General features: G+C 41.9%; 2 protein-coding genes across 11 annotated transcripts in view; one reads left to right on the top strand and one right to left on the bottom strand.

Moving 5' to 3' along the window:
* ZDHHC3 (zDHHC palmitoyltransferase 3) overlaps window positions 1-14,891 on the bottom strand; it is a 60,920-nt gene extending 46,029 nt beyond the window's left edge. For 2 of the 7 annotated variants that reach the window (XM_072651400.1, XM_072651405.1), the window contains exons 1-2: window positions 14,703-14,805; window positions 4,548-4,622 (exon numbers count right to left, since the gene is read on the bottom strand). The gene's annotated coding sequence lies outside the window, so the exon portion shown is untranslated. Of the gene's footprint in view, window positions 1-4,547; window positions 4,623-11,854; window positions 11,946-13,580; window positions 14,178-14,702 lie in introns of those variants that run through there. The other 5 variants (XM_072651401.1, XM_072651406.1, XM_072651399.1 and 2 more) reach the window with 5 other exon arrangements.
* EXOSC7 (exosome component 7) overlaps window positions 14,351-23,436 on the top strand; it is a 37,525-nt gene continuing 28,439 nt past the window's right edge. Inside the window, exon 1 of one of the 4 annotated variants that reach the window (XM_072651408.1) lies at window positions 14,351-14,464. Coding sequence is in view for 1 of the 4 variants with exons in the window: in XM_072651407.1 (XP_072507508.1) it covers window positions 14,936-14,992 (57 nt within the window). In the remaining 3 variants the exon portion in view is untranslated. Of the gene's footprint in view, window positions 14,465-14,796; window positions 14,993-23,436 lie in introns of those variants that run through there. The other 3 variants (XM_072651407.1, XR_011976612.1, XM_072651410.1) reach the window with 3 other exon arrangements.

The following is a 23,436-nucleotide window of genomic DNA, read 5'->3' as shown; positions in this document are numbered from 1 at the left end:
GAAATAGGATTCATATGCTTATTTATAATCTTAAAAGAAAGTGGGTAATGCAATACTGTATTGATAGCTGAGAAAAGTTTCACTCTTGTATTTTTCTTATTTTTTCATCCAGGTCAGACTACACCAGTCTTTAGATATTCTTTACCAAAGTTAGAATGCCTTAGACTACTTAAATAATCACTTATAATTGTCTTTGAAACAATAACACTCCCCGCCAAAAACCTTCACCTTATCTGAAATATCCATAATGCACCAAAGGAGAGAAGACCCATACGGATGATATGACAAACTGAAGTAGCCACATTTAAGCTCATGCTATGGAAAATAAAAATTATTATGTTTGGTCACAGAGACCACTAATGATTTAAATTTTAATAAACTTACAAGTGTATCTATGGTCCACATACTTTTAGGATGCCTTGAATTCTAGACGAGGAAAATTAATAGTTTTCACTAGCAGCATGGCCATGAAAAAGATGAATAAATGATTCACAATTCTAGTTTATCTGGACATGAAGCTGATCAAATACATAATAGCTGATTACAATTACAGACTTTATTTTAATTTATATTTTGATTCAATAGGGTTTTAATTTTTATTTGGTACTGAGACAAGTGGTCAAGAAAACATCGAGTGATTCAAAAGCTTTCAAAGAGGCATGGGTTTAGTATCAAAAATACTAACATTTTTTGCTGCCAGAGACAAAAGGGACATTATCACTTTTATCATACTGTAGCAAGGGAAGGTATTAAAATAGATAGAAGATTCCTTTCATTCAAAAAAGGCATTTTCAAATGATATTGAACCTCTTTATCCCTCACATGGTGGAAACCAAAACATGAACAAACACAAGAACCACTAATAATCTGAAAATTTACTAGAAAGAAGAACTTCATAATATTGAATCTGCTATCTTATTCCACAATAGTCACTAAGCAAAATCAAACTCAAAAGAGTAGTCTCCAATGGATCCCACAAACTAGTTCAAAAGCCCCAGTGGCCATATTATAAAAACTATTCTTAGCCATGATATTTCTTAAGATGATGAATTGTACATTAATACAGATTATTTCCCTTGAATATCAGGGATTTTGAGTTGGACAACTTACATTTCTGCACTTTTTTATTTTGAAATTCAGCAAAAGAAATGAAGCCTGAAAATAATTTTTAAAAAAGCCCCACATCCTATATCTGACCAGTAAAAATAGTCAGATTAAAAAATCTTAAGTTCTTTAATACAGACCTTTAGAGGTAAAGCAAAGATTTAAAGCTTAAAAATATCCTCTTTTTCTCAGTAACACTGACTGGTTGTACGATCCACTATAACACAAATGGCTGTCCACCTTTTTCAAAGTTACATCATTCCCACTTCCATGGACAACTCTGTGAAAACAGTAGCCTATTCTGCCTGAATAGGCCTTTTGTAAGACTGGCTTACTCACTTGACCATTTCAAGCTCTTCAGCATTCAGAAGCACATTCTTTGCAGAGTAGATATAATCAAAGAATCATAAAATTTTAGATTCTGTCCCCATTAAATAAGAAATGAAATGAATAGCAAGTTTTCTAAATAAGAAATGTAAATGATCAACAAGGATCAGAAGACCATTTATTTAGAGCCAGATGGAACCCTGGAGGTTATCTGGTGCAAACCTTTCATTTTACCAATAAACTGAGGCCCAGAAAAATTCAGTGACTTGCCCACGGTCACATAAAAAGGGGTCGACAAAGGTCAGCTTGAACCTAGATTCTCTGAATCCAATTTTCTTTTGGCTGTCAAACCATTTGAAAGGATGCTTCAAGTCTAGTAACAATAAAAGAAATGCAAACTAAAATGACTGTGAGGTTTCACTTCATACCTATCAAATTGGCAAAGATGACAAAACCCAGAAACAGTCACTGTTGCAGAGGTAGTTGGAAGACAGGAACACTAATTAATACCCTGCTGGTAGGATCATGAATTGGAAAAACAGCTTGGAATTACACTAGAAATATCACCAAGCAGCATATATTCTCTGGGACCCAGTGATGACACTACTAATTATATACCCAAGTAAAAAACAGAAGCAAAGTTCCAATAGATGCCAAAATGTTTATAGGAGTACCTTTTTGCTATAGCAAAGAAATGAAAGTAAAACAGGTATCCATCAACTGGGGAATGGATAAATGATCACCCCAAAAATGTAAAAGAAAACAGCACTGAAATCATCAGAATTCTGATGAATTCCGTGACCATGCTATTGTGGTCATGGTGTAAAGTGTACCGGTTCTGCAGCAATGCACCTGCATCATTCACACCAGCCTTCTCCATCTTGTTTCTTACAGCACAATGACATCCCATCACAGTCAGATGCTGCTGTTTGTTTGGTCAGTTCTGATGGGCATCCGTTGGGCTTCCAGTTCTTTAGAATAAGCCCTGAACTTGGAGCCAAGAAAATCGAGGTTTGATTCAGGTTCAACCATATGCTATTTATATAACTTAAGAAAAGTCATTGGACCACTCAGCCTTGCTATCATACTAAAAATATAAACTATTCCTATTATTTCAGAAAGACTGAAGGTAGATCAATTGCATTTCAAGTCTTCCTTTTAAATGCAATGGTTAGGACCTAGAGCAATCTGTTTGATTAATGACTTGCTTAACATCTATTTTACAAGTAGACTGCAAAATCAGCAGGGAAATCTTGTTAAGTAGCTGATTTGCAAACTGTCACAACCATACAGCACACAAACATTTACTGAATTTAACTCCTTCCTTTGGTCAGGAAGGTTTGCATGAGAATTTTTAAGCTGTTGTTTGGGATCAGAGAAAATCAGATAATTTCTCTTTTGGAAGAGTCCTCTGGTCATACAGGCTAGCCCTTTAATCTGACAGGGGAGGGAAGAGTGGCCCTGACTTGGCCGAAGTTACACAGGTATTAGAAGCTGAGCCAGAATTCAGATTCAAACTCAGAGGGCTGTTTTCTCAGTATGGAGTGGATTATAGAGTAAAGTTTCCAACAAGTTAGGATCAGAAAACTGAGAGCCTCCTATTTCTTCTTAATATCAGATTTTACCACATCCCAAACGTAAGGCATATTCAAATGTAAAACAGAAAAGCACATTCCAACAACAAATATAAGTGATATGGGGATAATGCACTGTATTGGATTATTCATGCCTCTATTATCCTCAAACTTTTGCTACTGTCAGAGGGATCAAACCTGGGCCCGCAAAATACACTACAACATAGATAATGTTAATTTGTGCTTTTCATACAGCTATTAGTGTCTAGTTGCAGAATGTCTTACACAATCCTGTGCTATCTCTAAAGTCTTACATAAGTAGGTTTTGTCTTCTCTAGCAGACTTTAAAGCATCCTGAAGGCAGGGAATAACTATGTGCTAGTCCTCTTGTCATAGCCTAGGTGGGGAGAAGAAAAAAGCTCCTAAAGGGTCAGTCAATAAGCCTCCTAATCTCACTCCTTAAATTCCACTTAAAATCCACTTTGGGGATTTTTCACTACAATGGCCAACTGATCTGTGTATGGCATTTCCTGAGAAAAGAGCGCATTAAAACTTAACACAGACTCCCAACTGAGAGCTGCACCTGACCTCACAGAGTGAGGCGCTGCTGGTGGGCTGTGGTGAGGCCATCTGGGCAAGTCTGCATTCTGAGAAGTGCAAAATGAAGGCACTTCAGTTGTGACACTTGAGGCAATCTCAGTGCGTCTTCCTCAAGAATCTCAGAGAATACTCTTTAAAATGCAGACTGCTTCGCTTCTGTCATTCACTGGTTTGCGTAATCACAGACTAATGATCATCTAACATTTCTACACTTGCTCTTCTTGGGAATGGAGTAAAAACTGAGTGATCTCTGAGTTCTGTACAAAGAATGAGGGCATCATCTCAATGCCATCAGAGACCGCCTTCTTCCCCCAGCACAGGCAGAGTGCTGCCTGCACTTAAGGGCTGAATATCTGTGGAATTACTCAACAGTCTGGAGGAAAAAAACCCAGCATCCATTTCAAATGGATCATATCTTAGACTAATTTCAAATTATTTGCTCTGTGGAGAAAGATGGGTTTTCTCTTTTTAGTCACTTGGTAGGAAGATGTCTTGAGATCCTAAGGGAAATCAGAAAGAAATATTACCTGGGGAGAGGGGATCATTTAGAAATCTTGGGAACTATACAGTAACAAGATTGTTTTATAAATTTTGATTCCCTGAAACTTACTACTGATTCATCTGTAATTAGTTTTCCCTTGGGGATTTGGGGGGGGGGGGGGGCGGTTCTTGGAAAACACATACTTGTGACCTGTGATGGATAGTAATGGGTGAAGGAGGAAGACTCTCTAGAGCAGGCCTGCACAACATGTGGCCCATGGGCACACTGAAGGATTTTGGGCAGCCCACAAAACATATAAAGGATATTTTCTTCTACCTTTTTTTGAGGGTGGCCTGAAATCCTTTGGTGAGATGTAAGTGGTCCATGGGCTACAGGCTGTACAGACCTGCTCTAGAATGATGAAACTCATTCTTCTAGGTTTCTATTTTAGATTTACTCACAGGCAATCAGGAAACCTCCTGATCCACGATGGTCCTTTGGTGCTCCACAACCACATTATCCCAGTGATCAAAGCCCTGAATTTAAAGATAAGGAAACTGTAGACCATCAAGGTTAACTGACTGTCTCAAGTTCACATAGAGACAGGATTTGAACTCATATTCTTTGATTACAAATTCACTATTTTTTTCATGACTCTCAAACTGGCTCTCATAACCCTAACAGTACAGAGAGCCTCTTCCATGAGTGTTAGAAAGGCATCTGCACTCACCAAGTTGGGACAGTTCCCTCCAACTCTATCACTATGGTCCTCTTGCATCTCCATCTTTGGTTTGTCAACAAATGCTACGTTACCCCAAGAGGTAAGCCTGATTTGTTTTTGGCTACCTTCTTTTATGATAGGTGGTGCAGTGAATAGAGCACCAGTACAGGCGTCAGAAGGAACTGAGTTCAAATCTCACCTCAGACATTTGACACTCACTAGCTGTGTGACCTTGGGCAAGTCCCAACCTCAACTGCCTCATCCTGGGTCATCTCCAGTCATCCTGATGAATATCTGATCACTGGATTCAGATGGCTCTGGAGGAGAAGTGAGGCTGGTGACCAGCACAGCCCTCCCTCACTCAAAACAAAGTCAAGTGCAAGTCATATCACTATTTCTCTGATGGCATGGTCTTCCTCAGAAACAAAGGACAAACACACACATCTTACTTATGTTTTCCTAATTTCCATTTAACATTCTTCATCATCTACAAAGAAATTCATCACCTATAATTGTTCCTATACTGACAATTTTCCTAAGCCTTTTCAGTTTTGTACAGCTTAAAAATTAGCTTAAAATGTGTTGCAGTTGTTTGATTTTTGTTGTTGAGACAAAAACTATCAACATGGAATGGAACAGAAAAACGTTTAAGTGCTGACTATGTGCCAGGTGCTGTGCCAAACGGGAGTTGGGAGGGGGTTGTTTTGAATAAAAGCAAGCAAAGAATCTCTATAGTCTCTTTCCTTAAGGAGCTTACATCTTATAGGGGAAGATAATACATCATGAATCAAATGGAAGAAGGAAGGGACAGAGGGGGAAGGGAGAAGGAGGGAGGGACAGAAGGAGAAGGAAGAGAGAGAGAGGGGAGGGGGGGAGAAGAGAGAGAGAGAGGGGAAAAAGGAACCTGTCCTAAGAAATCTACCTCTCCAGAAAATTAGTAATTATGCCAATGCTTGGTTTAGAGAAGCACAGTTTTAGGTCATTAGCTTCACAAATTTAGAGCGTCAACAAAGCTACAGTCTGTTTCCTTAATACCACTCTCTAACTGTACCAGTAGGTCCATCCTCCTAAGGTTAGGAAATTAATACTACCCAATTTACATCATATCTCTACTGACCTTGAATAGGAGACAGACACTGCCTCATATAGCATGAAAAATACATAGGCTTCAGTCACTCCAGGGCTCCACACAACCAAGAAGATTCTGGTTTTGGACAAATTATAAAAGGAGAGATTTTCTCCTAATAATTTTCATTCACCAGGATGAATACATGTGACATACATTTATAATGTCCCTTTTTATTTGGAGAGCTATGAGGATAATACTATGCTTATCTCCTGGAATACTACATTGGTATTTCAGATAAGGAAGGCTAATTATAAAAAATGCAAAGGAGGTTAGAAACAGTGGGCATCACAAGACATCTACTCTCACTATCCTATTTATGTATATAGTCATTCTTTTTCTACTCTTTGACTTGATTTTTCAGGCACATTTTTAAAAATAAAGGCAATTCTGAAAATGAGAATATATGAATAGTTCACACATTTATAATAATTGCACTAATATCTGCATAAAGCACCTTAAGAAACAGTTTTAATTACAACTAGCTTAACAATACGTTCTTTCGGAAGACAAATAATTTACAACATGTATTCCTTAAATTAGGATATATGTAGTGAAAATTTTATGTAAAAAAGAATTTTACAAAATCTTTACCTGAAACAGAATTTTGTAAAGGAAACAATTTCAACTATATTCTTTTTTGGCATACCTTCCTGTGACACAGGAAGGAAATCAGGCATAGAGCTAGGGTTATCTGGCTCCAGGCCACTAAAATATGGAATAAAATGTTCACAAGCTGTGCTTTTAAGGGTTCTCTGCAACTATAACACCATTGCTGCATTGCCCTGAAGCAATTCTGTAATAGTCTTTTATTGCTTTAATTAACTAACTCTTAGGTAGGACAAAGATTTGCCAGATCTCTGCCAGGGAATATGACAGTCTCTGTTGTCACCTTTCCCACACACTGTCTGCCTGTGAGGCATAATTATTGCCTTATTATATATTATCCTATCCACTAATTATCTGTACTGTACTATTTAGTATTTTGTTAATATTCTCTTGTTCACTAATTGTATCAAACATGTCCTTCCTCTCCCTAACTGGATGTAGCAGAGAGCTAGAGACACAGTAGCCACTTGGTAGTAGTTGGTAGTCTAACAGGACAGTGTTTTGTGGACATGATCCTTTCAGTCCTAGATCACACAGCCAGTAAAGCAGAAGGAAAGCAGGAACTCTGATTCTGGTTTTCAGACAAGAGAAGTGCCCCTGCTCCTTGCAGTGACACCATCCTGACTCTCAGCTAATAAGCACACCCATTCAGCAGGACACATCCAAGAGGTCAAAATGAAACCTGGCCTCTTCCATCACTTGCAGAGGATCTGTTGGGGCTGTTCAGTCATTCAGTAGTGCTCGACTCTTCCTGCCTCAGGGGACCTTGATATAGGGGATTTTCTTGGCACAGATGCTAGAGGGGCTTGCTGTTTTCCTCTCCAGGGGCAAACGGAGGCTAAGTGACTCACCCAAGGTCACACAGCTAGGAAGTTTCTGAGGGAAGATTTGAATTCGGGTCTTCCTGACTCTGGGTCCAGCGTTCTACCCACTTCACCAAAAGGATTTATGTTTGGTTAACTACCTCTTAATACGTAACCAAGGAAGAAAGACAAGAACATAAGAGAAGTGGATGAAGGCACGTTCAATGATTTCAATGAGCTGTTACTGAATATGTGCTGGGTCGGACAACATACAAAGAGTAAAGGAAGTCTACAACTTAACTGAGGACCTCAGCCTCTGAATTCAAGCTTTGGAAAGAATAGCATAAACACCAGGGAGACAACAGGAGGAGAAAAAAGAGAAGTTCTGCCAGAAAATAAGAAATAAGGTGACTTCAGCCTTTCAAGGCAGTGACAGGAGTTTGTTGCTCATTCCACAAATGATGCCTAAGTTTTGGAGAAAGGGAAAATATTTAGACATTAAAGACAGTGAGTTCTGTACTTGAGGAGCTAAATCTAATACAGATGATAAATAAATAACACAAACTGGTAACTATAGTCATCCCTTCCACGTTGCAGGGGTTAGGAGACCAGTGCCCCCACAATCTGGAAAATCCATGTAAAATTTTTTGGCTCTCCCTTCATACCATAGAAGTCTGAAATATTATGGTATTAAAAGATGAAATATGTTGATATTATACAATACTATATAGAGAGATAGTTTATGCATTTCTGAGTTTCTAAATTTTTTCTGTCATCTGCTAAGCTTAGCATATTGTCTGTGCTTCTGCAAAACTCCACCAAAATTCCCATTTAATTTCTTACGCCAACCCACGATATATCAAAATCCATGATGGGGAAAGTTGTGATGAGGAAGGGTTAACTGTAACTTAGTGTTACAATGTAAGTTTCATGAGGACAGGGACTATTTAATTTTTTTCATTGTACCAATTATCTAGAACCGCACCAGACACAGCTGGTGCTCAATAAATGTTTTGCTGATTATTTAAAACTGCAGTTGGCTAAACAAAATACATCCAAGAAAACCATCCCACACTGGTACAGGAATGGGTAAATTTAATATTAGATCATTTTCTAATTATTGCTTTAATCTGTAGGCAGCACAGGTTACTTCAACTGTTTCACTAAAAAAGAGCGAGCAATTTACTTTCCACTAATAATTATGATTTTAATCTGCAGGAAGTATAAGTTATTTCAACTGTTTCACTAAAAAAAAAAAGTTAGGAATTTACTTCCTGTTAATAATGCTTGAGTTCCCCTATCAATCACAGTTGATCGTCAAAAATGTATTGACTGTGCTGAATTGTAATGATTACTAAAGACCTCAAGAGAACATACTTTGGCAGTGGGTTTAAAATGAGCATACTACTATTTAAAGATCTCATTCATGCACCAAAGCTTAACATATAATATTACTGTTTCTAACTCTCAGACATAGGGAAAAGCCCAGCACATGGGATAAATCATTCATAACATCACTCAGAAATGCTGTCAGTCTTCCCATGTAAAAAGAACTCTTCTTGGAGTTGAGGATCATTCACAGATAGGGTAATGGAAAGAGCTATACATGCAGTAGGGCTATAGCACGCTATAAAAAAAAAGCATCAGATAGCCATTCCCCAATAGATAAGTGGTCAAAGGATATGAACAAACAGTTCATAAAAGAACTGCAAAGTGTTTAAAACCACCTGAGAGAATCCAAGATCACTAGCTCCAAATCACTAATAAGAAGCATGCAAATCAAGACAACCCTGATATCTTAGGGTCTGATGACAAAATGCAAGAATAGTTAATATTACAGGGGTTGTAGAATGACAGGCATATTATTAATATATTGTTGGTGGAACTGTGAAACAGTACAACTATTTTAAACAGTAATTTGGAATTATGCAAATAAAGTGACTAAAATGTCTATACTATCTTAACTAGAGACTCCATTACTTGGCTTATATCCCAAGGAAGCCAACAAAAGAAAAATGCCCTCATATACACCAAAACAGTTATAGCAGCACACACACACAAAAATCAAAAATGAACATAACAAAATCATAAAGATCAAGTATGATTTGAATGACAAGAGAGGAGAGGACACCTTCAACCCAGCCAATGAAAGACGTTGGTCCAGTGCACACGCCTTCAGACTGTGACAACGTACCAATCAGTTATGCTGATTTTTTTTCTCTTAAAAAAACAGCATTTGTTATATGGGATGCCTTTCTGGGAAGGAAGGGATACCAGAGATAAATGACGTTGTGTGTGTGCATGTGTGTGCATACACACACACACACACACACACACATATATATATATATATATATATATATATATATATATATATATATATATATATATATATAAACCAAACCATAAGGCCTCAATAAAAACTTAATTAAAAAAAACAACAACCAACATCAATTAGAAGCAGCGTAAAGAATGTCATCAAAGACATGTGATGGAAAGAGATGAGCTGCTCACATGGTAGGACTAAGGAATAAGCCCCTTGGGTCTGAATCCCAGCTGGGGCACCTGGTGACTGGCCTTAGGCAAATCATTTATGCACTGAAGCTTCAATTTCTTTATCTGTTAGAACAGTAAGATTGGACTGGATGATCTCTACAGGCCCTTCCAGCTCTAAATCTACACTTGTGGCTACAAGAGAGTTCAAGGAAGGCTCCCATAACGTAAGGTGGACTCCCAGTGACAAACTGATGTGTACGTGAAGGGCTGGCGGGCAGGGATGGCAACAATCTGCACAAATGGAAGAAAAAGCCAAGGGCAAGATCATGGATCCACTGAAGTGAATCCAACAAATTGTTGTACAATATCAACATCTGAGATCATTGGATGCAGCTGCCCAGCAAGCACTATATCACATTCTTTTGGCGGACTATATATTTTAAAGGTATAAACATAACATTCTAAAAGGTTTTCTCTAAATCAGTGATGTCAAACAAACAGAAATAGGAGCCACTAAAAACTATACATAAGGACCTCTCTGGGCAACATGTTTTTTATTCTAAGTTATCGTGTTTAATATTTCCCAATTACATTTTAATTTGGTTCAGGCTACGCTTGGGAAGTGTTGTAGGCTGCATTGAGGCTACATTTTTGACACCTCTGCTCTAAAACAGCAGTTCTTCTCCTCTTTTTTGGGTCTTGGATCCTCATTCTGTCAGTTTGATGAAGTGTACGGCCCTTTAGAACATTTTTAAAAACACACACAAAAATATATAGCTTTATAAAGGAAACCAATTATGCTATAATGCAGTTATCAAAATATATTGAGTCCAGGTTAAGAATGCATCTGTCTAAAGACATGCATTCCTCTCTCCCTATGCAGCAGTTCTGGAGTCAGCCTTTTCTTCCCACCTCCAATCCAGTAGACATCCCGGCTAGGAAAATCTTACTTTGAGACATCTCTACTTTCTCTATACCAAATATCCATCTTCTGTTCCTAAAATCCAGTCTCATATCACTCTAACCACACAAGTTTTCTTTAGTCTTTCAATGCAACACACCTCTGCAAAAAACATACCCCTACACGTCTGCAGCATGGGGACCCTTGGAGGTGACCTTCCCTTTGCTGACTTGACCTTGTCTGTATGTTGTCATCTGCATGTTGTCTCCCCCATCAGACTTTGACATCCTTGTGCCATTCTTTGTACCCCCATTTCTTAGTACAGTGCCTGGTACATAGCAGACACCTAATAAATGCTTATCGACTGACTAGCTGATGTATTCCCACTCACTCATTTTACAGATGAGGAAACTAAAACACAGTGAAGTTAAGTTACTTACAGCAAAGGTCACATCATTCGAAGTTGTGCTGCCTGAATTGACTACAATCAGGTCATTTGACTACAAAATCAATACTCCTGCATGGCCACTTTGTATGGGAGGAGTAGGGAGAATGATACCATCTGTCTCCTCTTCCAGTAGCACAAAGTCTTAGATAGTAAAGAACCATGTGCTTTTTACCTCAGTTCAGTGAGATGGAGCCTTGTGGATACTCAAATATTAACCAATAAAAAATTCTACTGAGAGCTGAGGCAAGGGGGAGGGTGGGAGGGTTCTTAGCAGGGTGCATTAAAGTGCTTTCAAAGGTGATTAAAAATGGCCAGATGGGAGTACATAGGCACCAGATATTTTACTGGAGAACATTCCATACTGACAAAGTTTGGAGGAAAGAGTCGTTTTACTTTGGAGAAAAAAGAGGATTCAGTGAGAGTATGAGTTATTAAAACTCAACTTTTTCCATAATAGCTCTTTAAAATCCACTTTTTTCCTTTGACAAATATCGTTTGAAATTTCTTCTGCCCAGTCTTGATTACTAAGAAAAATGGATTCCCAGGGTGATCTTAGCCTTACCTTGCAGGTATTATGCATTTAAAAGACAATGCCCACCTCAACCACCACAGCAAAGCCAGGGCTTACGTTTCCTTGGAGCACTGCCTAAAACTCACCACCTACCCAGAAAAATGCTGGAACTAAGAGGCCTGGCTTGTTGGCTAGTGGAGATGGCTACAGCTGGGCCTCCTCAGCCTCTCCTTGCCCGGGCGCTAGGTCCTCAGAAGCTCCTTTCTCAACATTCATTCTGCAGCCCTCCCTCGAAGACAGGCAAGCACCAGGTTTTCAAGAAATGCTGCTAGTGCCTGCCATGGGTCACACGATATGGCCAGATTCTATTTGCCACCCCCTCCCCCCCAACCTTCCCCAGTCTCCAAGCAGACCATGGGCAGCAGCCTCCTACTGGGCACCATGTCCATCATGAAGTGCTCTTCCACTCACAGCTGTCCCCTCCCACTATCAGTCAACTCACAAAAAGACCAGGAAGTGAGCTGCAAGGAAGTATTCCTCAGTTCCTTCCACAAACTACTCTCCCCTTAAAATCTCAGAAATCGAGAAAAGAACACCCCCACCCATCTTATCAGATTTAGGTGGTGAGAAGTAAAAAGGGAAGAGTCAAAGCATGGGAGGAGGGGAGGAAAGCCTGGGCAGAAGAGCTTCAGATGGAGGGGGGTATTCATCACTCAATCCCAGACGCACAGAGCTGGAAGGGACTTCAGAGGCCCTATCATTCTAATAATTAAATAGTAATTGCTTCTCTTTTACCCAGGAAACCTGAGGGTCTTCCTCTCCCAGTTCAATTTTTTTTTAAAGGGGTAACTATTTAATTGAATGGGTGTATCTCACTCAAAGTGAGAACATGATAAGACCTTAACCTGAAAGGGCCAGGGTCTCACATTGCACTTATCAGGCCACTGGATGCTGATGGCTCAGGAGAAGAAAGCGAGGCCAGTGACCTTGCACAGCCCTCCCTCACTCAGATCAAAGTCAACTGCAAGTCATGTCATCGTCTTGATGTCACGGTCCTCTTCGAGAACAAAGGACAAACACAGCAACAATCATTCTACCAGTAAAGAAGAATCCTCTCTATAGCACATGGGTCATGCAGTATTGGCTTTGAGACGTTCAGAGATTGAATTGTTGGGGTGTTTTTCCTCACTCCAACCCCATCCCCCCACACAAGAGCCCTTCAGTTGAAGATGGCCATCCATGTTGCACAGTCCCTTCTTTCCCCCTCACTCCTGCATCTTTTACCTGCCTTTTACCACCCTAATCCCTCCATTCTTTCTGGAGAGTATCTTGTCAAAGTCCTTCCTAAAAGGAAGGGACCCTAAACAGAACATAAGATCCAGATGTGATCTGGTGAGAGAAGAAAACTGTGGGTTGAGTACCTCCTTAGTTCTGGGCACTGTCTCCCTAAAGTGGACCAGTATGGCATCAGCTACTGTGGTCAATGTATATGACACCATTAACTCATGCTGAGCTTTGTCGATGTAATTAGCTATATATGTCATTTACAAACTTGATAAGTTTTTAATATGTCTTTATCCAATTCACTGACTAGAAAAGTTCAAATAGCACAGGACCAAGGAGGCAGTGTGGCACAGTGCAAAGAGGGCTGCATTTGAAGTGAAAAGGCCTGGGTTCAGCTCCATCTGTGCAACCCTAAACAAGCCCCTTATCCTCTCTGGGCACCGGTTTCCTCCTCTATAAAGTGAGGGGGCTGATTAAATGACTCTGAGGTTGAACTAGTACTAAATCTACTCTACTATCTACCCAACAAACTTTTATTCATCAGCATTTACAACATGCAGAGCATTCTGTTAGGCAATGAAAAAAAATCACCTACATAAAGGTTTAGAAAGGCTTTCAGCTCAATCTTGGGAGATAGATCTGTATTAGTCTTCCCACTTTATAGATGAGGGAGCCGATTTTGAGGAAGGTTAAGTGATTTGCTCATGGTCACACTGCCAAAAGTCAGACTGGTTCAGAGATTTGAATCTTCTCAAAATCCAGGACCTTTTCGCCTTCGAGCGGAGGTGAAGAAAGGAAAGAGGGGAGGCAAGGGCAGGGGCACAAGGCTGTGGGGGTAAGGGGAGGCAGGAAGAGGGGCAGGGAAAAGAGGAGCGAGGGGAGAGACAGAAGGTGATAGGGGATGCGGAAGAGGCAAGTTGAAAAAGGGAGCAAAGGATAGGGCAGGGGAGAGACAGAGATCGAGGGAAGGGCAAGGGGAACAGGGACCAAAGAGTAATGCGGGGACGGGGTGAAAAGTGGAGGCGGCAAGGGGGGAAGGGCAAAGGGAGGGGCGAGGGATGATAGTGGAGCGGGGGAAGGGAAATGGGGAACAAAGGGAGGGGCAGGAGAGTAATAGGGGAGCAAGGGAGGGGCAGGAGGTAATAGAGAGGGAGGAGGGAAAGGGAAGCAAAGGGAGGAGCAAAGAGTAATAGGGGAACAAGGGGAGGGGCAGGAGGTAATAGAGAGGGAGGAGGGAAAGGTGAGCAAAGGGAGGGGCAGAAGAATAATAGGGGAACAAGGGGAGGGGCAGGAGGTAATAGAGAGGGAGGAGGGAAAGGGGAGCAAAGGGAGGGGCAGGAGTAACAGAGGAGCAGAAGGGGGGGTGATAAAGGAGAGGGGGAGGGGCAGCAGGTGGCACGCGAGCAGGGGGAAAGGGCAGCTGAAGAGGAGTGCCGGACGGAAAGGCAGCAAGTGTGGGACCCGGGAAAGTGGAAAGGGGTGAGTGGTGGGGCAAGGGGAGCACGCAGCCCCGGGGCAGCGGCTCGCTCCGGCAGACTTCGCTAAACTCCGGCGCCCAGGAAGAGACTCCCGGCCGGCCGGCAGGTGCCCCGGCCGCCCTCTGGCCCTCGGTCCGTCCCCAGCTGCCCCCCGGCGCCGCCGCCCCCTCGCCCTCCCGCCCTCGCTCTGGGGGCCGCTGCCGCTCCGGGGCTCGGGGGCCGCGGCTCCCGGGACTCACCCAGACTTCGGGGCGGGGCGCAGGAGCAGCCCATCGGGCTCTCAGGCGGGAGGCAGCAGCGGCGGCAGGAGCGGCCGCCGCTCGCTGATGACGCGGCGGGAGCGGCCCCAGGGGCCCTGGCGCGGGCGGATGACGCCACAGTCGTGCGGGGAGCGCGACGTCCGGAGCGGCGCCGAGGCGGAGGGCTCTGAGGCGGCGGCGACGGCGGCCGAAGCGTGGCCGGACGGGGCCTCATGGCGTCCGTGGCGCTGAGCGAGGCGGAAAAGGTGTACATCGTGCACGGTGTGCAGGTAACGAGCGAGGAGGCGAGGCGAGGCCCGGACCCCTCCTGCCTCGGCCCCGGCGCGCTCCCCCTCAGCCTTCCCAGACGCCCCCTACGCGCGTGCGCCCTGCCCTCCCTTGGTCGTTCGGAGGCTCTGCGCGCGCACGTGGGGGCCGGTGTTTGGGGAAAAGGCTTAGAGATGGTCTACTGTAGAGCTGGAGTAAGGGATCTCAGACTACCCTTTCTTACAGATGGGGAAACTGAGGCCCCAGGAGGAGAGTAAGTGCCTGGCCCCAAGCCCCGTAGAGTTAATTAAGCTCGGAGGACTGTGGTGAGCCTCCAGTGAGATGTTTGTCAAGCTCATTGTAAACGTCTGGACGTGTTAGTGTTCCCCAGAGTCGGTCAGGCAGCAGAGAACTGGAACCCAGACCGTCCACCTCTGGGTCAGATAAGCTGCTTTTGTCTGTTAAGCGCTTCTTCTGGCCCTGGCCTCCCCTTCCGAGGTGGCCTCGGCGCTTGGCGGCATCCTGATGTTACATTGTAGCTGCTCAGGCATCCTCCTGTTACATTGTAGCTGGGCTCGAAGTCGGGGTCCGGAGGCTGGCACTTTCTCTGACTCCCCGGAACTGTGGTTTTTATCCCAGACGAAGAGACCTACAGAGCACCTTTCTTTAGCTCCAAACGTTGCCCGGGTTAGCTTCTCCCATCAGTACCATAAATTTCCCAGATCCAGCTCGGGTTGAAGGAAACTCAGAAGTTCCTGTTAGAAATAGGGTAGGAATGTTGGACCCAGAAAGGGAAAGTATTCCTGCCTACCTGAGTATTACCTCCCCGAATAGCAGATGATGTACTCTTTGTCAGAGTTCTTTGAAAAATAACAATTTTATAGGTGGGTGAGGTGATGTTGTGAAAAAGATTTCACAGTTGGCACAATTGCATTGGAAGCTAAGACAGAGCTGTCAGTTACCCCTAGGATTTGGCAATTTACGTACCAGAAGGTGTTGGGATGGTTTATTTGGCTTGAAAGTTGGCAATCAACCTCTGAAAGCGACATCCCTTCCCCCACCCCCCCCAAAAACCAGAAAACCACAACAAAATGTCAGCCTTTCTCTGCTGTCATCCTTACTGTCCCAAGCCACTGCTACATTCTATTGCCTCCTTTCCTCTCTATTGCCCTTCTCCTCCCCTCCATATAATCACACTTAAAGCTAGATGCCTGCCCAACTCATTATGTTTTATTGGCTAGGATCATTAGTCCTCTCTGTTGTAGATTAATGCAGATTTGTTTTTCAATTGTTCCTCTCTGCCTTCTCCATTATCTCTGTTTTATAGCTGAGGAAACTGAAGTACACAGTAGCAATTTACCCTGGTTGAATTTTCAGCCTTAAGAGAAATAGAGAGAGCTCGATTCCATCTTTTTAATCTCCAGTTTATCCAACTGGACCATATGCATTCTCCCTGGGAAGCTGGGGAAGTGGAAAGGAGAGCTATTAATGAAGCTTCACTAAACAAATCACCTGGGTCTTCCATGGCAGTTCTTTGCATGTGCCACATTTAGTCACTTGACTTCCTCCACAAAAGGATGCTTTTTCACTATACCAGGTTTGGTTGGATGTGTCTGAAATTATATCTATTTATTTTGCCTCTTATTTTCTTTTTTTCACACCTTGCTCATCCCCTCTCACTGGGAGTTTAGTCACCTTGGGTCAGATGTCCATTCTGCATTTCGGTATTTTGTCTCTAGTAGTGTCAACAAGGCATAGGGTGTTTTTTTTAAAAACAAACCCAACAGTTTGTTAATCCCCCATGGTTTATCCTTTGCCCAATCTGTCTAGTCTTGACAAGAACATGTCCCCTAATTCTGTGGTGGCTATTTTTAATGACCTTGGCTGTACAACAACATTTCCACAAACTATTGCATGGAATCCTACTGTTCTATGTGATAGGGACAGAAGTTCCATGAGAGTTATAATTATACTTTTCTAAAACATTAAATATGAAATTATGTCTTTACAAAAAATTAAATACAGCATCTTTCAGTATGAAAATAGGGTTAATTTTCTCTCCTGCTCCATAATTTCATAATTTCCCACTCTATTTAAAAGTTTAAAAATTTCTTCTTAAGGGAAGTTTATTTTGAGGTTTGTTGGTGGGGGAGGCAGGGAGGCAAATGGAGCTACACAGCTAGTGTCTGAGGCTGAATTTGAACCCAGGTCCTTCCGACTCCAGGGCTCGTCCTCTATCCACTGCTCCACCTAGCTGCTCTTGGAAAATGTTCTTTAAAGTTTTATTAATACTTTTACTGTCACTTTGTTATATAACATTGCCTCATCCCTCTCTTGTAACTACCCCTCCCCCAAATAATCCACTTATACAAAATCAAACAATACAGCATTTGTATCTGATGATGTAGGCAACATATGCTCCGCTACTCCATTGTCTCTTCCTAATGGGCAGAGAAGTGGGTTCCAATGTCTGTCTTCTGGTCACAGCATTTACTCTTACCTTTGTTTTTGTGTCAGAGTGGTCATTGTGTACATGTTAGAATCACAGAATTTGGAAAGAACCTCAGTGGCCGTCCAGGCCAACTGAAATCTGATCAGTTATTCTTCTGCTTTTGCTTCGTTCAACCCTCCTCAGGTCACTTTGGCAAACCTTTGTTAAGTGCCTACTGTGTGCTAAGTGCTGGGGATGCCAAGACAAAAACAAAACAGTTCCTGACACCAAGTAGCTTAAATTCTGCTAGGGGGAAACAACATGGACATGGATAAGTAAAGAAAAAGTAATGTTTTTGGTGAGGGAGGAGCAGAGAGCACCAAAAAATAGGGAAGGTTCCATCACTTACCAGGCTGAGTGCTCCCAGCATTGTGATCAGCCTGGGCAGTGGCATGGAGGAGACATAGCAAGGAGGCCATTTTGACTGGAATGCAGAATGCATATAAGGTAGGAATAAGAAATCAGTCTAAAAGGTTAGGACCAGATTGTGAAGGATTTTAAATGCCAGATTGAAAAGGTGTTGGTGGTTGCTTTACTCTTGGAGCCTCTTAAGCAGGGAAATGCCGTGGAAAAGACCCATATGTGACCACTGTCATTATGTAGCAGCTTTGTGGAGGATGGGTTAGAGAGGGGAGAGACTGGAGGCCAGAAGATCATTAGGAGACTTTTGCAAGTGTCCAGAGCTGAGATGATGATCATGAGGGGCTATTGAAGTTGGCCTTTCAGAAATCATAGAGATGTAATTGGCCCCCTTTGGGGCCAATTGAAAAGGAGAGTGAGGAAAAATGAAGAGTTAAGGGGGATTCTGAGTTGCTGAGAGCTAACGAGAGCCCCCAGAGAAAGAAGAGGGCCCAGGACAGAACCCTGGAGTTAGGACATAGGAGGAGATCCCAGCAATGTGTGTGTCTTCCTCTGTTTCTTTGAATTTCTCTTTTTTTGTCATTTCTTATGTGAGAATTTCATTACATTCACAGACCATTTTTTCAGCTGATGGACATTAGTTGCAATTTGTTTCCTTTTCTTGCTTTATACAAAATGCTACTATGACTATTTTGGTGTATATGCTTAGCCTTTCTGTCTTTTATTTATTGGGGAGCATATCTCAGTCATGCAATTACTGGGTGTCAACAGTACAAGAACTTTTCTTACATGACTGCACATTGTTTTGAAATGTTGGATCAGTGTCTGATGTTGTATGTAGTTCAGTGATAGAAGGAAGAAAAGGCAGGTGATGTGCTAACTCTAGAGTCAAGACGTGGGTTCAAATTCTGCTTCTAATATTTACCACTTCTGTGACCCTTTAGGCAAGACTTTGACCTCCATGCGCCCCAGAAGTCACTCACCTCTAAAATGAGGAGATTGGCTTATCGATAGTTTCTCTGATCCCCTCAAGCCCAGTGATCCTGTAAATGTTAACTAGTCCCAGCAGTCATAGGTCCCTATTTGTTATAGTTAAACCCCAGTTCAAGCCAACCTCCAGCAAGGCATTCTGGGGGTGGCATGAGGAGGCAGGCTAAACTACTGTCACCATCACCTTCCCTCAGACCTTCATGGAGATACCCTTAACCCAAGAGCTCTTGGAATAGAAGCATTCCCAGACATAGGTCCTTTTCTAGCCTGACCCCTGAGGCTGTTATGCAGGGGAGCAAACTTTTTGGGGAAGGGATCTACCAACCCCAACACTAGTAACTGTCACCTATGGCAGGTAGGGCCAAGAACCAACCAAATAGCAGGGCCTCCTATACTACCTGCCCTACTTCCAGCCCTCACCCAAAGCTACTGTCCAGAAAATCGACCCTTGTGCAGATGCAGAGGCTGCAGGCCTCATTTATTCAGTAGCTAAAAGCAGCTGCTATAGACTCAGGAAAGAAAGCTTTCCCCTGTGAGAGCCTGGCACCACGAAGTGATTCAACAACAGAAACCAAAATGTTAAAGAAAACAAAGATGGGGAAATCAGCCAAGCTAGACCAAGGTATACATGAGAGAAGGAGATATTGGAGATGACACAATTTAGGGGGCATTGAGGGATCAGCCCTCAAGTACTCTGAAAGAGGTGAGGATACCAAACACTTGGGGGACAGGGGGAGGGGGGAGTTATGAATAAGGGTGATTTAGTTAGTATTAACCCAACAGCAATAACTACTGATCCAGATGTCTGTTTTGTCCTCTCTACAAAATTATTTATAAGAATAATTTGTAAATAGTCAATGAGGACATCCAAGAAGGAAGTGTATGAAGGGAACAAGCAGCCTTTTGCAAACGATATTCTATAACATTTGATTTTTAAGAGTTTTCAGGTTGGCTAAAAGGTTTAGAGAATAAATTATCCCAATGTTTTTAACTGTTTGTTGGCTAATTTTTGTTTAAAAAAATTTTTTTTTGACTCAATTGAGCAAAATGTTGCCTTAAACCAAGGGATCTTAACCTGAGGTCCCTGAAATGAAACAATAGACAACATAGATATAGATATTTAGATAACTGTTTCAATATAACTGGTATCTTTTATAATCCTATGTATTTGATTGTATTTTTTTAAAAACATTTTGAGAAAGACCCCACACACAGCTCAACTTCCAAAAGACATCCATGAGCCAACAGAGATTAAGAACTCTTGCCTTTTAAGGATTTCTTCCAATAAGGCATCTTCCAGCCATGTCTGAATCAGTCAGGGTAACTCAGAAGATATAATGACAGAGGTAGCTTTGTTCAACTCACTGTTAAGTAATACCACGTGAGTCGTAAAACAGGAAAGTTTATGTTTGCCAAAGATATTTATTTAGCATCATAGAGGGTATTTAGCCAGAAAACTAAGCTTCTAGAGAGATATAGCCTATAAAGGTGGTTGAGGTCTTTTAGATGTTCCTGTTTAGAGATAACATACTGATTCCATCCATCCCTGGAACAGAGTGAGATACATAATCCAGGAGTGGGAAACCTGTGCCCTGGTGGACACAAGGCTCTTTAGATCCTCCAGTGCAGCCCTTTGAGTGAACCCAAACTTCACATTGAGGCCACAGGTTCCCCATCCCTGATAATCACTCTAAAGAGTTTGGTAACTGTATAGGAAAAACATTGAAGTGGATGGAAAATGCTTATTGCCCAGACTATGATATGCACTTGGATGGATTACCCTTCTCACCTACACTACTTCGCACTGTCAGGTATATTTTTATGGGTATGTTTGTCTCCTCAAGTAGATGATCAGCTTCTGGTTGAGGAGAGGGATCATATCTTAGACTTCTTTGTAGTCCATGGCCAGAGACACAGAAGCTCAGAGCAAAATCCCTTTTGTCAGTTTCAGTTTTCCAGGGCTTTCGAATTCGATGGGTTTACATATGTTCAGTTTGTTGAAAGAAAGTTCTTTGTTAGAATTGCTTGTTAACTTCAGTTCAGTCAAAGCAAAATTCTCTAGAAACAAGGTTTATCCTCAGAATTAGAGGTATGGGGAGTGCTTAGCTTACTGTCATTCTTAAAACCAATATTGAATTTACAAAGCAGAGCACCCATATGTTTATGTTTATAGAAACAGTGTGATTCTAAAATTAGGATCCTTTTAAAATCAGATTTTAATCTGCACTTCAAAGTTAATATCCTAAATCATGTAATGTACCTCCATATGGAGGTCAGAGGGGACTCCTGGTCATGTGTTTCATTAAGCTGCTTTAATCCAGCAAATTACGTTCAAGATATTCTGAGGCCTCAGGGCAACATTTGAATTCCCAGAACAAAGGATTTACCACTTTATGTTTCTTGTTTGGTTTGCTGTTTGATATTATGTGTTATTACTCCCATCATAGAATCTTTTTTTTTCCACATATATACTTTTTTTTAAATTTTCAAGCATTTTTTTCTCTCCCCACTTGGCAGGGGGTGGAGGGGATACAGTATTTTAATTGTAGCACATAAGCATAGTCAAGAGAAACAAATTCCCACTTTGCTCACATCCAGAAATATATTTTGAATTATTCATTGTCAGTCCTCTGGAATAAGGCTGTAAGCATTTAGTAAGCACTTACTACTGCTAGACCCTGGGAATACAAAGAAAGGCAAAAACCAGTTCTTGATATCAAGGAGCTTATAGTAGAAGAGGGGAGGCCCCATGAAAACAGCTATTTACAATCAAGATATATACAGGAAAAATTGGAAATAATGAATAGAGGGAAGGCACTAACATTAAGGGGGATTAAGAAGGGTATCTTCTAATAGATGAGATTTTAGCTGAAATGTTAAAGAAGCCAGGAGGTAGAGATGAGAAAGGGAGAGCTTTTGAGACCCAAGAGACTGCCAGTGAAAGTGCCTGGAGTCTGGAGATTGGGTCTTGTTCAAGGAATAGAAGGGAGAACAGTGACACTGGCTTGAAGAGTATGTGGAACTTTGGGGTGGGCTCTAAAAAGACTGGAAAGGGAGGAGGGGCCAGGTTGTGAAGGGCTCAGGATGCCACCCAGAGCTGTTTGATCCTGGAATGAGTGAGAGCCATTGGAGTTGGTCAGACAGGTGAGTGACACAGTCATGTCTGCACTTTAGGAAGATTATTTGACAGCTGAGCTTCGGATGGACTGAAGGTGAGGAGAGATTTGAGGTGGAGAGACCAACCAGCAATGGTGGAGGCATGAGGTGACTAAGGCCTGATCACTAAGCACAGTCAGCTTTGTCCGTCTGATGGCTGTAGGATGGAGGGTCAGAGTTTCTAATTGGCATTTTTCTATTAGCGATTTAGAACATTTTTTTCATATAGCTTTTGATATCTTGAATTTCTTTCTTAGAAAACTACTTCTTCATGTCCTTCAACCATTTATTTGTCAGTTGGGCAATTATAAATTTGAATGAGCTTCTTGTATATCTTGGAAAGGAATGGTATCTTTATCAGAGAAATTAGCTGCAAAGATATTTTCCAAGTTAACTGTTAACTTTTTAATCCTGATTTGTTTGTATAAAAATTCCATGTCATCAAAATTGTCCATTTCCGCGTTCTTCTCTATCCCCTTGTTTGGTTATGAGCTCTTCTCCTATTCACAGAGCTGAAAGGTATTTTCTACCTTGTTCCTCTGGTTATAATGTAACTTTTTATATCAGGTCTCATCCACAAGCTTATTTTGGTATGTGCTGTGGCGGTTGGTTTATATCTGTGTAGTGCAAGGCTGCCTTCAATTTTTCCCAGCAGTTTTTTTTGTCAAACAGTGAGTTCTCAACCCTAGTAGTTGGGATCCTTGAGGTTTATTGAATGCTGAGCTACTTTGTCCATTGGCTTGTGCCGTTTATCTAATCTGTTTCCACTGATCTCTTTTATTTCTTAAACCATACCAAAATAGTTTTGATGATTGTTGCTTTGTAGCGTAGTTTAAAATTTGATGCTGCTGGGCCCCCTTCTTTTTCATCATCTTCTTGAGATTCTGGACATTTTGTCCCTCCTGAAGAATTTTATTTTTATTTTTTTCTAATCAAACTTAGTCTTTTGATTTTAATCTTTTTTTTAAAATCCTTAGCAGTCCACTAGGTGACTCAGGGGATAAAATTTCAGGGCCTGGAGTCAGGAGGACTCATCTTCTTGTTTTCAAGTCTAGCCTCAGACACTTACTAGCTGTGGGACCCTGGGCAAGTCACTTAACCCTGTTGGCCTCAATTTCCTCAGCTGTAAAACGAACTGGAGAAGAAAATGGCAAATACTTCAGTCTCTGCCAAGAAAACCCCACATGAGTCTCCGAGAGTCAGATATGAGTGAACAACAACAAAAATCCTGGGGTAGTTTTATTGGTACGGCTCAGAAGTGGTGTGGTGGGTAGAGTGCTGAGCTTTCCTGAAGTCGGGGAGACTCAAGTTCCCATGTGGCCTAGACACTTGGTTGCATGACCCTGAGCAAGTCACTTCCATCTGCTTCAGTTTCCCCCTCTGTAAAATGGGAATAATCATAATGTGCGTCCCACTTACCTGCCTGTCAGAGGTGTGATGATGAAATGAGATTCTGGTAAAGTGCTTTAC

The sequence above is a fragment of the Notamacropus eugenii genome, chromosome 3, assembly GCF_028372415.1.
Source record: "Notamacropus eugenii isolate mMacEug1 chromosome 3, mMacEug1.pri_v2, whole genome shotgun sequence".
Taxonomy (NCBI): Eukaryota; Metazoa; Chordata; class Mammalia; order Diprotodontia; family Macropodidae; genus Notamacropus; species Notamacropus eugenii.
The sequence above is the reverse complement of the archived record's forward strand: the minus strand, read 5'-3'. Positions and strand labels throughout refer to the sequence as shown.